This window comes from Melanaphis sacchari, unplaced genomic scaffold (assembly GCF_002803265.2).
Source record: "Melanaphis sacchari strain LSU unplaced genomic scaffold, SCAv2.0 Contig0_pilon_pilon, whole genome shotgun sequence".
In the NCBI taxonomy this organism is placed as follows: domain Eukaryota; kingdom Metazoa; phylum Arthropoda; class Insecta; order Hemiptera; family Aphididae; genus Melanaphis; species Melanaphis sacchari.
In genome coordinates, this window is record NW_020270366.1 from 2,831,321 (window position 1) to 2,847,135 (window position 15,815).

General features: G+C 25.9%; 2 protein-coding genes across 4 annotated transcripts; one reads left to right on the top strand and one right to left on the bottom strand.

The window, feature by feature from the left end:
• Positions 1-104: 104 nt before the first annotated feature.
• Positions 105-5,321, bottom strand: LOC112597808 (prostatic acid phosphatase-like). Its single transcript, XM_025344033.1, has 7 exons — positions 4,906-5,321; positions 4,689-4,787; positions 1,272-1,511; positions 1,008-1,193; positions 740-863; positions 474-679; positions 105-375 (listed from the first exon to the last, which is right to left on the bottom strand). Exons 1-7 carry the CDS (start codon positions 5,065-5,067, stop codon positions 187-189), a joined length of 1,206 nt encoding a protein of 401 aa, XP_025199818.1. The 5' UTR covers positions 5,068-5,321; the 3' UTR covers positions 105-186.
• Positions 5,322-8,429: 3,108 nt separating this feature from the next.
• On the top strand, positions 8,430-15,769 carry LOC112591619 (facilitated trehalose transporter Tret1-like). Of its 3 annotated transcripts, none has more exons than XM_025335488.1 (9): positions 8,430-8,548; positions 10,150-10,238; positions 11,455-11,544; positions 11,807-11,951; positions 12,472-12,860; positions 14,202-14,355; positions 14,484-14,674; positions 14,796-15,061; positions 15,495-15,769. In XM_025335488.1, exons 3-9 carry the CDS (start codon positions 11,494-11,496, stop codon positions 15,709-15,711), a joined length of 1,413 nt encoding a protein of 470 aa, XP_025191273.1. In that variant the 5' UTR covers positions 8,430-8,548; positions 10,150-10,238; positions 11,455-11,493; the 3' UTR covers positions 15,712-15,769. The 3 variants fall into 3 exon arrangements, with proteins under 3 accessions (XP_025191273.1, XP_025191282.1, XP_025191290.1); XM_025335497.1 differs by lacking the exon at positions 8,430-8,548 and adding an exon at positions 9,802-9,943; XM_025335505.1 differs by lacking the exon at positions 8,430-8,548 and adding an exon at positions 9,802-9,926.
• The last annotated feature ends 46 nt before the right edge of the window (positions 15,770-15,815 follow it).

Here is a 15,815-nt window from a genome sequence, read left to right on the forward strand (position 1 = left end):
TAAACCTCCATTCAAATTATAGGTATATTAATTCCTCTTCTCGAACAATAAAAATAAATATCATTTTTGTTTAAATAGAACAAATGAAAAAAAAAGTTATCACATATTTAATATTTTAGCTGGTAATTCTTATTAAATTTTTCAAGAATGTGTAATATTATAAATTAATCTATTCTAATTGTGATTTTATGGACCACGATCAATAAATGTTAAGCTCGAAAATTTGGGATTATCAGTCTTACACTCTTCACTCAAATTTGATGGTATAACGTTCACAGTTAAGTTCATGATATGTTCCACAGTACATAAATCGTCTTTACAATTGGGTATTTGTAAGTGATAAGGCTCTGTCGACGATTCGTTACGCAAAAACACCTAGACAATATGAAAATAAATGTATGTGATATTCAAACACAAAAATTTGCTATTAAACATAGATAAGAATAAAAAATTTAATTAATTTCATTAAATACCTTAAAGTAGAAATTTCCTCTCTTTGATTCATGTAACTCAAGTAATGCTAACATATTATACGTAGGTATTTGCTCATCCCAAATACCCAAAGCAATTAAAAGATTAGATATAGTTGAATCGTGACCAGCATAAGCATATAATTGATGTGTAGATAGTTGATTTATTTTATTTTTACTGTTTTCCAGTATTTGTTTTAATAACGGACCTTAAAAAGTCTGATTCAACATATTTTTTGTATATTTTATCTATAGTTATACAAACATACCTCCCTTGAGCTTTTTCATTTCATTATTGTATGCGTTTAGTATAAAACTTCTAGATGTCACTTTAGCCAATTTCGTTGGATATACTTTGGATGTCCAACTTGGGAGGGCAACACCATAGTCTGCCTTGAGTAGAAAAATAAATATCATTAATAAATTAGACTTATATTTTATAATTTAAGAACCATAAGTACAATAACCCAAAATTTATAATATTGTGTTAACATGTAAAGTATAATTCCAAAATATATCTATTAAGTAGGTACTTACCTCAGCTTTTAGCGTACTATAAATCGATTGTACATCGTCAGGATCTTCAATAGCCAGTCCAGTATGATTGGACAGATAACCATATAAGTCACTATAAGTATTAAGCTCTTCGACAACTTCGGCGGAACTCATTACTTTTTGTCTTTCTTCGTGGTACTTGGGACAGTCTATTCGCACTAACAACAACTGTAGCACACACATATGTGTACTACTAACAGTAGAAACGCAGAAATTAATTAAGCAAATTTAATACTAAAATATTACTCGGTCGTCATTCAGAGGTTCAGAATGTATCGGAATAGGTTGCCAATCTAAATATTTATTCCATTTCTGTACACCAACTGGCTTGTACATGGCAGACGCAACTAGCTGAGCGCTCATTTTGGTCCTATCAACGTCAGTACTTCTAAATGTAACTTTTTTCGAAGAGTAAAGAACATCCAAAAATCCAGAATAACGCTTTCGGATAAATTTTCCGAGCTCGTATTGTTTGCGTTTACCATTCTAAAAATTATTCACAAAAATATTTAATTTTATAATTATGCATTTATAATTTAAATTTTACTTGTTCAATTAAATTAAAAATAATTATAAAATTAAGGATAATTCAGTACCACGAGTGTTTTTGTTTCAATACTAAATTATTAATTTGAATGATTTGGTATCTTTTTTCTCTCTCTGACAAAACAACAAATACATAATACACACACTGTATTATTTATATATAGTATAATTTATAAGGCTGTAACACGATTGCGCCCGGCTTACTTTTTTTCATTCAAAAAACGTAACACGATTGAGCCCAATCAATTAGCACGATCGAGCACTTTTTATCTTTTTACGTGCACAAAACGCAACACGATTGCGCTCCAATATATATATATATATATGTGTATGTGTGTGTGTGTCCCTAATATATATATTATATATTACATAACATATACATATATTAACAATTTTCCAATACACTATTTAAAAATCGGACTTGGTTTTCCTTAAACTTAGTTTCCCAATATGTATAACCAGGATTTAAGTACATGAACTTGAATAATTGAGATAATATTTTGTTGTCAATTTATTGTTAACTTTTTATAAATCTATTTTTAAATCATTTGTTTATTTATTAATTATTTTTTAATCAAATTTTTTGTATTATTTTAATGTATTGCTACACACAATTATTTGTATATTTGCAACTTTTTTTTAGTCTACTTTATTATATGCTGGCAAGTTTTGCAACTTTGTTTATTTTGACGATATTTCATAATTTATTATTTAAATAAAAATTAAAAATGCGTAAAAATATAAACTAATAACAAAAATATGCACTAAAAATTAATAAATTGTATTCATCCTAAATAATGATACTCGTACGCAATTCAGAAACACTGATATATATTCGCAAATCGTCTTGCGTTTTTTGAACGGAAAAAGGTAAATCGGGCACAATCGTGTTGCGCCGAATTTATAAGTGGTTCAGATAATTTTTATTAAAACCTAACGATTGAGACATTTTTTATCCCGTCACACACACCTAATGGGTAATTCGATCGAAAATAATCAAGTACTATGTTCACCTTTAGTTTTCAATTTTAAAAGCAATATCTACCTATTTAAAAAAAATATATTAAAGTTTTAAGAAATTTTGTATCATAAAAATAAATTATATATTTTATATTTATGATTAAAATATTAAAAATGTTGATTTTTTTTTCATATTTTCTTGTTTATTAACTAAAAAATGATTGTGAATTAATTCATGGCCATTCAATGATCTGCTTTATAAACAAGTTTATGAATCATAAAATAATATAGTGTAGTTCATAACCTAAGAAACATTGTTTTTATAATTTATTTAAATCTCACATTATATTTACTAATATATTTATTGTATTCCTAAATTATTGAAAATATTAAAATTAAATCGTTAATTTTTGTTTATTTATTCTATTTATGGCGATCTAAAATTATAGTTTATTAAGAGACAATTATTTATCAAAAAAATTATCTCAATATTTACTGAACTGGGCCAATGAACATGGATTAGAAATTAATTTTTCAAAATGTCATACTTTATCGTCTATTACACTTAACAAAATTTTAACTATTTAGTACTTAACTTAATCTATGGAAATCTTAAATTATCATTGGACGATAAGGTAAGTAATAACTTAGTGATTTTTGTATCTTGTTTGATCGTGAGTTGAATTTTTACTCTAATTTAGGTTAATTAGTTGTATAAGACACTAAAATGTTTTGTTTTCTAAGAAGAATACGTATACGTTAAAATAATGAACTACTATAAAATGTTTATATTGCACTTACGAAGCATTTTTTTTTAAGTATGGAGCTGTAGTGTGGGGTCCTATAAACTTTATGTGGTAAGTATAAACTTGGTGTGTTTAGCAAAGTTTGCAGTGTTTAAATAATATAAACATTGTTATAGATATCTTTATGATTATTTTCCAGTTATGAACCGGTTTGATTTAATTATATTAGTTTATAGAAGGCTAGACGCTAATTTAACCTTTCTCGAATGTCTAACTGGTGTCTAATCATTATTGACTCTTCAATATTATACTGTCTCAAGTAAACCAAAGTTCCATTCTTCCATATCTTCCTATCGCACACAGTTACATACTGATTGTTTATATCTAAATGCAATTCTATTTATGTAAGGATCAACAAATTATTGGAATGATGCTTACAGCTAATGAGGATCAATCAATTATTTAAGCATAGTTAATGGCTATTTATATATTATACATGTATAGTATATAATAAAAAATTACATTATTTTTATTATTATCTATTAGTTTGCTACAAGTTACAACGTTTGTTATAAAAACATTAAATAAATAAATATTAAAATAACTAATGTGCAAAGTGTATACGTAACTATAATATTTTTAATCTATTATTTTGTTGTTCTTTTTTAAAAAATCAATTATTAATAACTATTATCATTTGCCTATAAACTTTTATTTTATTATGTCGATCATCTAATTAAACATATGTATTATTTTAGTAAAATATAAATTTAATGCCTAATAAAATTTTTTGAAAATATTTGAATATGATAACATTGATAACGCAATATCTATGAATTATTGGTTATAAATTATAAACATTAAAAATAAATTATTAACTATTTCAATAAATAATTTATATAGGTAGTCTTAGTCTATATTTGTTATTGCGATATGATAATACATCATACCAAAATATATATATACCTTATTGTGTTATATAATAAAGAACTTATTATTATTGTTAAATACTTAAAAATTTTGTTAGATCATTTGGAAAATATGACTAAATAAATTTTTACTATAGTTTACTCACAATACATATTAAAATGTTACTGGTGTTAGTAAACAATTTTCACTATCGTATGAGAAAACTAAAAAAAAAAAAATCGATCTTTATAAAATGTAACCGAAATTAACTACTCTAGTGAGCTTAATACTATGATATCACAAGGAATAACATAAAATTATAAAGATCCTCTCAAATCTGTCGTCTTTCCACTTTTCCCATTCATACATGTAATAATAATCTCTACTCAGCTGCGTCAATCGAATATACCAAAATTGATCAACAAAAAACGATCGTGCTAATCATAACAACATCGTTAATATTCTTAAGATTTTAAAAAATACAATAATAATGTTCACTTGCATTTGTCAGTTGACCCCACCCGAATGGCTCCCACGAAGAATTTGTGTATGGATCTAGAGGATACGTGTCGGCAGGCGTCCGTTCTCCGTGCCTAAACACCTGTAAACGATTTCAAAATGAGTTTTCACGTTTATATTTTTTTAACAGATGCAAACATCACAGCTAGTAAGATAATATTATCATAGTTATATAGAATTATTATTATTAGCTTACGCACCGCGTGGACCAGTCTCAAAGTTTTTGAATTGGATTTGTTTCCCATGTGTCCGTGTACAACTGCATAATCATTGTACATTGCAACAACTACAGCGGGACACGTCGAGGATATCAGAACCGAAACGCATAGCACTAAAACGTTGTTGCTTTTAACCGCGTACATAATGTTCTATGTGCGCGTGCCGCGTAGAATAAAAACAGTCGTTTAAAACGTTTATGCATAAAGAAACAAACAACAATGAAAAAAACCAAAAACTGTTATATAGTATAGTGCTCACTCATTGTAAGTTCGATTTTTCTGAACGGCGCCATATAAACAGCTGACCGTCTGAACGATAGCGTAACAACAAACTGTGCACAGGCGCTTTAGGCGGTAGAATTATATTGCATAATATGTGTTTAATATAATCACACTACAGCAGTTGTTTATTATTATTACCGAACTATACTGAATAAGTGGTCACTGGACCATGTGGTCCGTTTGCCCGATGGAAGGAGTTGGCGGCGGGCCGTGGTGGTTTATACGTCGTACGTCATTGTCGACATTCACTATACCTACCTATTAAAATATTATTATTATTTACAATACGCACAACACTATACGTGTTTGTACCCACCTTCATAATATTAAACCTTGGTCAGATGTTTTTCTGTCGGGTCGGGTCATCGTCAATTTTCACTCATCATTAAATAAATCAAAAACATTAAACACTCTCGCCATAGTTCATTTTTTGAATTCTTAAAACATGAAAATGGTTCACATTTTATTAATTACATTTTTTTACATTTTATTCGTAATAATTACGGTCGTGATTAATAGAAGAGATTATATTATTATTACACAATATGTTGCAAAAAAAAATATTATTTTGACACAACCGTTTTAAAAATTTAGTCTGCTATAGGAAATTGTTGTCCATGAATTTAAACAGACGTTCGTACCAATTCGACACTTAAAATTGTATGTTGCTTAATGATTAAAGTACAGCATATATTATGATATTTATAAAATCCCTCTATATTGTAATCAAATTGATTTTCATATATTATATTTATATATAGGTATAATTTTTTTTAAAGAATTTTTGGCAGCAATTTAGAAAAACTTAATATCTATGAATTACAAAAAAAAAAAAAAATGAATAATAGAAGATTAAAAATATACATGATACGATATAAATAATAATTATTTATAAGTACTTTAGTATCAAATTACATAAAAATTTAATAGTATATTATAATTTACTAAAATGTAATAGATCAATCGTGGGCTACTAAATCATGTTTAAGAGACAATTAACTTACTATTAATTCATTCAAATTTAATGTTTGATTACGCAACCCGAAAAGAGACACTTAAATTTGTTGAGTAAATCATTATGTGCTATTTTAATTTAATTACATTAATGACAGTAGATTAAAAATAAAATATAAAATAAATAAGTGCCCGAGATCAAAACTACAATTAATACAATTTTTTTAAATATTATATATTTACGGATTCGACGAATCAAATGTCCAAGCAATTTAATATTGAGAGGCTAACCGATTTATTATTTTATCAACATAAAATCTATTTTATTAAGTTTAAGACCGCATTTTTCACTTCCATAATACAAATAATATAGATAGAAATAAATAAAAATGCATATAAATATTATAATTCAAATACAATTTTAATCGTCAGTTCATATTATTAAATAGGTATAATAAGATTTAAAACCTTAGAGCATAATAATACAAGGTGATTATTTTAAAAGTAAACTATTTTTCTAGAAAAGTATTTATGTTATTGGTAGTACCTAATTTTTATATACCTTGAAGTAAATTAGTTATAAGCATTATAAGTTTATATAAGCAGAGTAATGAACCAAAATAATGCAAGGTACGTATTTTACAACTCATCTAAACTATCTTAACTTTAAGAATGTATAACTAGTAAATAATTAATTACTCTAATTTATTAATTAGAATTCTTAGAAAAATATTCTATTTAGGAATATAAAATAAACAAGTATGTTTACATTCAAAAAAGTAAAAAGTAAAACAATACCGTTAAAAAAGAGTAAAAAATATTATTTTTAAATGACTAAAAATTATGTAACAAAAATATTTCTAAAATTTTTGACAACATCTCAGACAATGAAAATTTTCTTCTAAAAAATCACCTTGTATAACTGATAATTGTATTCATATACCTATGTATACATTCTTATCTGAAATTTGCGTGTTCCATTTTATTAATTTTAAAGAATGAATTAGATAAATAAATTAAAAATTATATTCTTATATGAATGAATGTACCTATAAACTGTTTTATAAATGGAATATAATTAATTTTGATTAAGTCTGTTTCATAATACACCTTATTTCGATCAGTTGATATTAATAATGAATGTATAGATGTTTTTAGCAATCGTTTACAATCATTTTAATCGTAACTTTATTTTAATCAAATCACTACAATAATTATAGTACAATACACGTATTTAAAATAGGTGATAGGTACGAATCTACACATAAATTATGATGTCGATTTTAAATTGATTTGAAAATGCTGTGATTGGTGTTTAACTTAATTTCGAAGCTAAACAAATGTATCTATAGTTACGTGTTTTTTTTTTAAATAATACAAATTTATTTTTCATCATATTTTATAATCCATACAATCTATTAAATACATTCTGACGCAGAATCATACTATACGTCAGAGTAATATTATCATTGATATAGTATTATGCCTACAATTTACCTTATTTACGCAAATCATAATAAATTATAAACATTAAGTTTATTACGATTATTTTAAAGAAATAAGTCACTACGCACAAATAAATTGTTAAAAATATGTTGATGAAAATTAAATAATTTTTAATTAATAGATATTGTTTCGTAAATACGTCATATATATATTTTTTAGTTACAATATTAAAATAAAACAATATATTAATATTTAAGACTTATTTTTATGCTTAACTGTTGTAGTTCAATTTTATTTATGACCTTAACAGATAAATTTCAGTATAAATCGTAGTTTCAAAATATCTATCGTTTTCATACTAATTTGTTTGTTCTCGATTCAGAATCTTAACAATACGTTCCAAATGCTTGATTACTTTACCATTTATGTGAATGCATCAGTAGATACTATAAAATAATTATCTATTAAAAAATTTATTTTGTAATTTAGTCGTATTATTTAATCTAAAAATTAAGTTTCAGTAATTTATTTAAATTACAAAATTTAAAATTATTTTCATTAAATTCAAAATATTTGATAGAAAACTAAAAAAAAAAAAAAAACCCCAGTAAAAACTTTTTACGATTTTATTTTATTTAACATTTTATATCTTTTAAATTAATACACCCTCTACTCTTTATACTATAATTTATGTTAAAAATGTTGTAGTTAAAAAAACACGAATAACATATTTATAATTCACGCATTACTGATTGGTTATCAATGGGGAGCCTACAACTAATCATTATAGTTATATTCTAATATTAGATGATAAGATTAAACTCAATTTAATAGAAGAAACACTCAATTGTAAAATGATCTACGCACTATTAAATCAGAGGAAGTTGAATGGTTCACGTTTGCATATCTTCTAAGATTACTTATGGAGTTGAATGGATATTAGGTGAGTTTTCAAATAATGTATCAATTAAATACTTTATACGCGTAATAATTATTGATGTTATATAATGTATAAATCTACGGATTTATAACTAAAAAAATTTAAAAAAAAAAAAAAATTAAAATTTAGAATATTTTTTTAATAAAAACAATAATCCTAACAGTAACTATATTAATTTAAGTTACTTTAATTGATTAATTTAAAAAAAAAGTTACTCTTAAAACAATATTGTTTATGCTATTACATGTCTTGAAACTGAAATCGTATTTTAATTTAGAAGACATAATTACTAACAAAAATTTTAAAACTATAAACTATTATTTGTATTGTGCCAAATATTTAAGTATAATAATTTAATAACAATATACGTATGTATGTATATAATTTAATCTAAAATTATTTATTTAAGTTAAAATTAGTTATTTAAACTATTATCATACTTTAATGGTATTTATTTACAAACGTACATTTAAACAATATGTACCTGGTACAATAGGTAGAAATACAAGGTATGAAATTATTAAATTACGCATTGATTTAATGTAGATTTAGTTAATAATTTGTAACCGTTAATCAAACTTACATAAAGCTAATTATATTCATGCACATTGTACATAGTACGTATAAATGGTAACCGCATTGATTACATATTAATTTGAATTTATACAATAAATACCTATCTACTTATACATGATAATAGAAATACATAAAGAAATGTTTCGTATTTTAAAATTGAATATTAAGGATATATTAAGTATAATTAAAATCTAAAAATGTAAGTAACAAAATGTAACATAATATAGCACTTACTAAAATGTTAATTTTCTTTTACATATTATATAATGTAACAAGTAAAATTAAAAGACAACATGATTTAAATAAAAAAAACCAAAAGCAATTAATAAATGATGTCTTTAATCTATATAGGTAATTCTTAGAAAATATCAATACTTATTGCTGATTTAAAAATAAAAATGTATGAAAACTGATAACATCGTGTGTTCACATTAACATGTATTTTAAATAAATATAATTCAATTGTGTTAATGAACTCCAAAATCTCTATCAAATACTTAAATTATCTCACTCAAATAAAGATGAGATGATTATTTTTCTAGAGATTCCTCTGAATAAGATTGATAACGTTACAAATTATTAAAAATATTATAATTTTACTACATGTGATTTGGACGTGGTAATTGTTTTAATCATAATTTAGTTAATGGTATAGTTAGTGTTAGTCATAAAACATACAACTACAATATCAGAGTATAATAATTAATAATTCAAGAAGTGGCAAAATCGCAAATAAATATTATTTTCCTAGTTTAAAATCGTACGAGAACGTCGCTTAAAACCTTCAACATTTTTTACCTGCCAGGTATTTAGTTTAGTAAGGTATAGCAATTAGATGCAATATATTAAAATATATTTTAGATTATATTATGATAATAAATTAGTATCTTTTACGAATTGTAAATGAATAGATTCACTATTAAATTAAATTTATCGATTCATTTTCTGTAACAAAATTCTATTAAGATAACTACTTAGGTTGTTCAATACTACAAATAATTGTATTAATATTAATTTTTTTTTTATAGCTAGAAATATATCAGCTGTCAAAGAATGGAATTCACATAAAGCTATTTATTTAGTTTTAAAATTGTGGCGGAACATAGAAATATACAAGGTTAGTTGAATAATGGTAAACTTACTATTTTACTTTATTAATTCAATATATTTTATTGAGAGGACGTCATGCATGAGTACGACATACAAAAGTGTATTCTCTATTTTATTGATGCAAAACATTCCATAACTTACACTCAGTAGTTCAATTTCATGTTTATAGCTTAAATATTTGAATAAATTGATTTTGATTTACTATCAAACTTAATGATAAGAACACAATTCTCAATCAACTTCTATTGGTTTTTATGATCTATTAATTTTTAAACAAGATATAGTATAGTTAATACTATTAACTCGCTTAAATATATTTATATTGTACAAATCAACTGTTCTTTATCTTAAGTTTAATAATAAGTTAATTTATTCTAATATTAAGTCTAAGAACATAAAATTGAAACTGTTGAACTCAAATTTGTTCCGTTGTTTATGTATGAATTAAAGACAACATAGCGGGGTAACGTCCTCTTAAAATATAACATTAACTATTCAAATAACAAAATATTTATCCAAAACTAAAAAGCAATAATTATGAAATACATATTATTCAATATTGAGATTAAAGAAAAATTATAAAAATATAAGATACCTATATTTGAAGAGGGTGATTTTTATAATATTTTATTGTATTTAGATGTTTAAAAAAAAAAGCATTATATTAATGTACACTACATAACTTTTATCTCGATGATATTTATATTTCTGACCTACAAAATGAATTATTTATTGCTATAAATTAATATAGGACAATAACAATTTTAGTAGTAAGAGCTAAAATAATAAATATAAGATTATTAGAAACACTCTAAAGTGGTATTTAAACAAGCTATCTTTGTATATTAAAAGAATCCTACATTCATTTTATTATTGCTTCTTTATAAGAAAATATCATTATGTAGGTACCTACATAAACCCTATGACTGCTATCAGGACTACGTTTAAGCAGAAGAGTGATCTATCTAAGATAATATTATTTTATATTTCTAATTTACATTTTTAACTCTCATAGAAACATTTTATAGTCTTATAAAAATAGATAATAAAACGTATTTAAATAGCATAAAATTAAATATTAAGGGTAATTAACTTTATTACCCAAATTATAGATCAAATAATAAAATTGACTAAAAATTATTAGATTAAAGAAATATTTTTACAATAACTATTATTTTAAAATTGTTATAATAATAAGTTATTCTTTCATGTTTTTTCTGTAGTTTTAATTCATCGAAAACAAAAGAAATATAGTCCATGGAATGGAGTCTAATAGTAACTATAAATACGGTATTAAATCCACTTTTTCTCAAGTAAGTTATTTTTATTACTATAAATTAAACTAAACTATGCTTTACAGATAGTTTAATTTTTAATTATTAAAAAAAAAAAAAAAATACTATTCATATTTTACTTAACTATTTGAGTAAAAACAATTTCTAACAATATTTTTAAATTGTTTGAGTATACTTAAAAAATATAACTTGGATGATTTAACATACAAAAAGTATTATACTATTTCTATTATTTATTTTAAAAAATAAATTCCGTTATCAGTATTGATTTTTATTACAGTGTTTAGCATTAGTTGGAGCTGGATTCTTACAAGTCGGAGTCGGCACACAACTGATTTGTTCAACAGTCATCATAGGAGCATTATCAAACCGTTCAAATGAAAATGAATGGCTAACTATGTCCATTGAACAGATGTCTTGGTTCGGTGAGTATGAATATATTTATTTACTACTTAGTTTACTATATCTAGATACTCACACCTAAAACAAACGAATGCTCCGAATGCAATTGATATCTACCTCATCTTGCCAACATTTTTCAACACGCACGTCTGTGTTCAAATATTTCATAGAAACTAAAGTGGTTTAAATTTTTACGCACATTTACCTGATATAATTTGAATGTCTGTAATGTCGTAATAAATAGCAAACAACTTTAAAAGAAAAACACAAATACAACAATTTTATTTATTTATTCAGTTCTGTGAGAAAAATCTAACAATAGGCGATTAGTGTGATAATTTTCCTAAGCCATATTTAAAAAATATTTTACATAAAAAAAAAAAAAAATAATAATAATAATAAATAACTTAACGGTGCGAGGAAAATGCGTCGAAACTCTCGTTTTTGGCGACAAGGAGGACGAAACCGCTTCAGTAGGCATTACATATCTAACCACTCTAACCATCATCTACCCAACATTGACCGCGCGTGTGTCCATCGCAGGAAGTCTACTGTATCTGTGCACGCCTGTGGGCAGCATAATCTCGTCGCTGATGCTGGATCGACTCGGCCACAAGAACTGCATGATAATCACCAATATACCGTACCTGGTGTCTCAGATCATGTTTTTCTACGCTGAAAATGTGGAGACCATGTACGCGTGTTCGATAATTATGGGTTTGGGCGTGGGCTTCTCGGGCGGCCCGTTTTCCGCGTACATCGGCGAAGTGTGCGAACCGAAGCTCAGGGGCGCCCTGATGTCGGCCACGAACGTGTTCTTCTTCTGCGGTTCGCTGCTGTTCACCACCATTTACGCCATCACCAGACGTTGGAGGTTGACCGTGCTCATCAACATGGCGATACCGGTCATAACCATTGCGATTTTGTGCGTGGTAGGTAATTATATATTATGAGTTATGACGGTACGTGTACACGCCATTCCTGTGTGTACTCTTGTAAAATATAGATGAGCGGTTATACCGAGGTAGGTAAAATAATCGATACCAAAACTTTAGACTCGTTTCAGATGAATTATTATTCAAATAGGTAGATTACGTGTTTGTAAACGTGTTTTCATATTTTTTCATTTTCCTGAAAAATTCATTGTATTATATAAACTCTAACCACAGATAATAAAAGTTTATAAACGTTTAAAATGTCTGTGTGTCGCGTCCATATCACGTAATTGTGCGCGTTTCGCGAAATAGAAATGCTTTTTTTCCAATTCGCGTAATTCCGCTATACGGACAACATTTCGTGAAATGGATGCATAAGCTACACATAACGGAACTAGTTCCGTCATGTAGACAAACATTTAGCGTGACATTTATAATTATATGTATAGATATATCAAAACTATATTATGAATTGCAGTGCTCTGTGTGAAATTAATTACCTCGTGTAAGATACTTAAATCAGAGTAGCTATTATTTCTATAATATTTCCGGTATTTTAGATTATATAAATTATATTTTTTACTTACAATAGTGATCTTTTAATATAATATAAAATTATCACCGTAATACCTATCTAACGTTTACGTCTACTTATTGAATATCTAACCAACTCGCGTTGGTGTTTTCAATTCAGAAACTCATCCATTTTGTGAAATTTTATCTAAATAGCAGAATTACATGAAGTGAAAAAAAAGTGTTTCCATTTCGTGAAATGGATATAAACTTTGACCATTTCGCGAAATGCACAATTACGCGATATAGATGCGACATAGGTTACCTAACCTATACGGATTATCTGTACAAATGATCTAACCCTAAAAATGTTGTATTTAATAGCTTACACCGAAATCCAAAAACCTGAACATACTAATTAAACGCCACTATCAAAAATTAATTTGCATAAACAAACATATTTTATATTATGGAGTATTGAATAAGTATTATTTTACAGTATATTTAAAACATGCATATAAAAATAACATATTTCGTTTGAATAAAACATCGAAAAATAAAAATTTATACGAAACAACAATGCGAATGTTGAGAAAAATTTAAATTAATAATATTATTAAACATAACACTTAAAAACAAATATTCGAATACGCATTGTACCTACTGTTTATTCGAATATGACTTTGTATTGGATACACAAAAAAGTGTTATTGAAAAATCCGTGCGATACATTATGTTTATAACATATATATTATACCATCAACCGTAGCCCGAAGATAAACCACTCATCGATTGCAACAATAATAATTATTGTTTTATACGCAGAGTCCAGATTCTCCGATGTGGTTACTGTCCAAGGGCAAGAAAGAAAAAGCGCAACAGACGCTAGGCAAATTACGAGGATGGGTGACACACGATAAGTGTTCCGCCGAATTTCATGAAATGGTAGTGTTCGTGTCAACAAATAAAAACTCGTCGAGTAATTTTATTTATTTATTCATTCATTTATTTATTTATTTTTTTTTTTTTTTTTATCCGCACTAAACTACTAGCGCGTGTTGTTCATAATAATTTTTTAATAATTATTACTTTTGTCGTTCGATACAGATAATAAAAACGGCAAAAATGATTCGGACAGTTCTTGGAAACAACTGTTTCAGCCCGATGTTCTTAGACCTTTTCGATTATTGCTGATATATTTCTTTTTTTCAAATTTATTATCTGGAGTTCCATTTGGACCGTATCTTGTGGAAGTATTTTTAACATTTGGCGCCAACGTTGACGTTCAATGGACCGTAGTAAGTAACTCAAGAACCAAGTTATACATTATTATTCGCATTTAAAAAAATTGTAATTGATATCTGTCCGTTTATTTACATTATTTAGTGTATTTATTAATTGTATTTATTTATTAAATAGGCTTTCTCGTTGTGTATAGCTATAGTTGGAGGAATATTAACTATTTTCTTGGTGAACAAACTTGGAAAACGATTCCTCACTTTAACGACGTTATCAATTTGTTCTATTTGTTATATATCGATTGGGTTGATTGGTGCTTATTGGACGGATTCAAGCCAAATAAAATCTTGGTTATTACTAGTATTTTTCTTTATTAGTACGTTCGTAGCATCGTTCGGCATAATGCCTATTGGATGGATACTTCTTACTGAAATATTCCCCATAAAGTGAGTACAAAGCAAATGCCACTTTAAATTTAACACATAGATACGATTTAACAATAATAGTACATCGCCATAATTAATCTGTTTTTATTAATATAAAATTAAATCATAATTGGCAAGTACTTAAAACTAAGAAAAATAAACAATTCTCGTGTAAATCTACGTATCAATAACATTTTAAAAGTAATATTTACCTACTCTAAAGATTATAATAATAAATTGTAATACAATTGTTTATGTAAATAGCATACACAGTTTATAAAACAAATAAATTAATAACTGTGTTAATATAATACTGAAATGATTTATTGTTATAATATATAATATTAAATGTGTATCTATAGACAAAAAAGACATCTTGTAATAAATATGTCAACAAGAAAGAAATTTCGCAGTAATCAATATTCTGTAAATAATAATATAACACTTGTTTCAGGAGTAGAAACATAACCTGTAGTATTTGTTCAACGCTGTCTTTTATTCTTACTTTTTTCATGACCAAGTATTATCCAAATGTCGTTGATTTAGTGGATTTCTACAATACATTTACTATATTTGGATTTGGAGGTTTGATCGGTTGTGTTTATTTCTATTTCTGTCTACCTGAAACTGAAAACAAGACATTGCAAGAAATATCTGAATTTTTCAAATAAATTAAAAAACTTTAATTTTGAATAAAATTATTCTATAAGACGACCGTAATAATGTATTGTGAAGTAAATAGTTTATAAGTTTCAAATCTAGTTATTTTTTTTAT

Bases quoted from the DNA above. Each gene is read 5' to 3' on its own strand.
- LOC112597808 (XM_025344033.1), bottom strand. From the start codon at position 5,067: ATGTACGCGGTTAAAAGCAACAACGTTTTAGTGCTATGCGTTTCGGTT. The intron at 1,512-4,688 runs GCAAGTGAACAT...AATAATTTTTAG, and splicing joins GGTGGGGTCAACTGACAAAT to AATGGTAAACGCAAACAATA. The intron at 376-473 runs GTATTTAATGAA...CATATTGTCTAG, and splicing joins GAGGAAATTTCTACTTTAAG to GTGTTTTTGCGTAACGAATC.
- LOC112591619 (XM_025335488.1), top strand. From the start codon at position 11,494: ATGGAGTCTAATAGTAACTATAAATACGGTATTAAATCCACTTTTTCT. The intron at 11,545-11,806 runs GTAAGTTATTTT...TTTTTATTACAG, and splicing joins TTAAATCCACTTTTTCTCAA to TGTTTAGCATTAGTTGGAGC. The intron at 14,675-14,795 runs GTAAGTAACTCA...TTTATTAAATAG, and splicing joins TTGACGTTCAATGGACCGTA to GCTTTCTCGTTGTGTATAGC.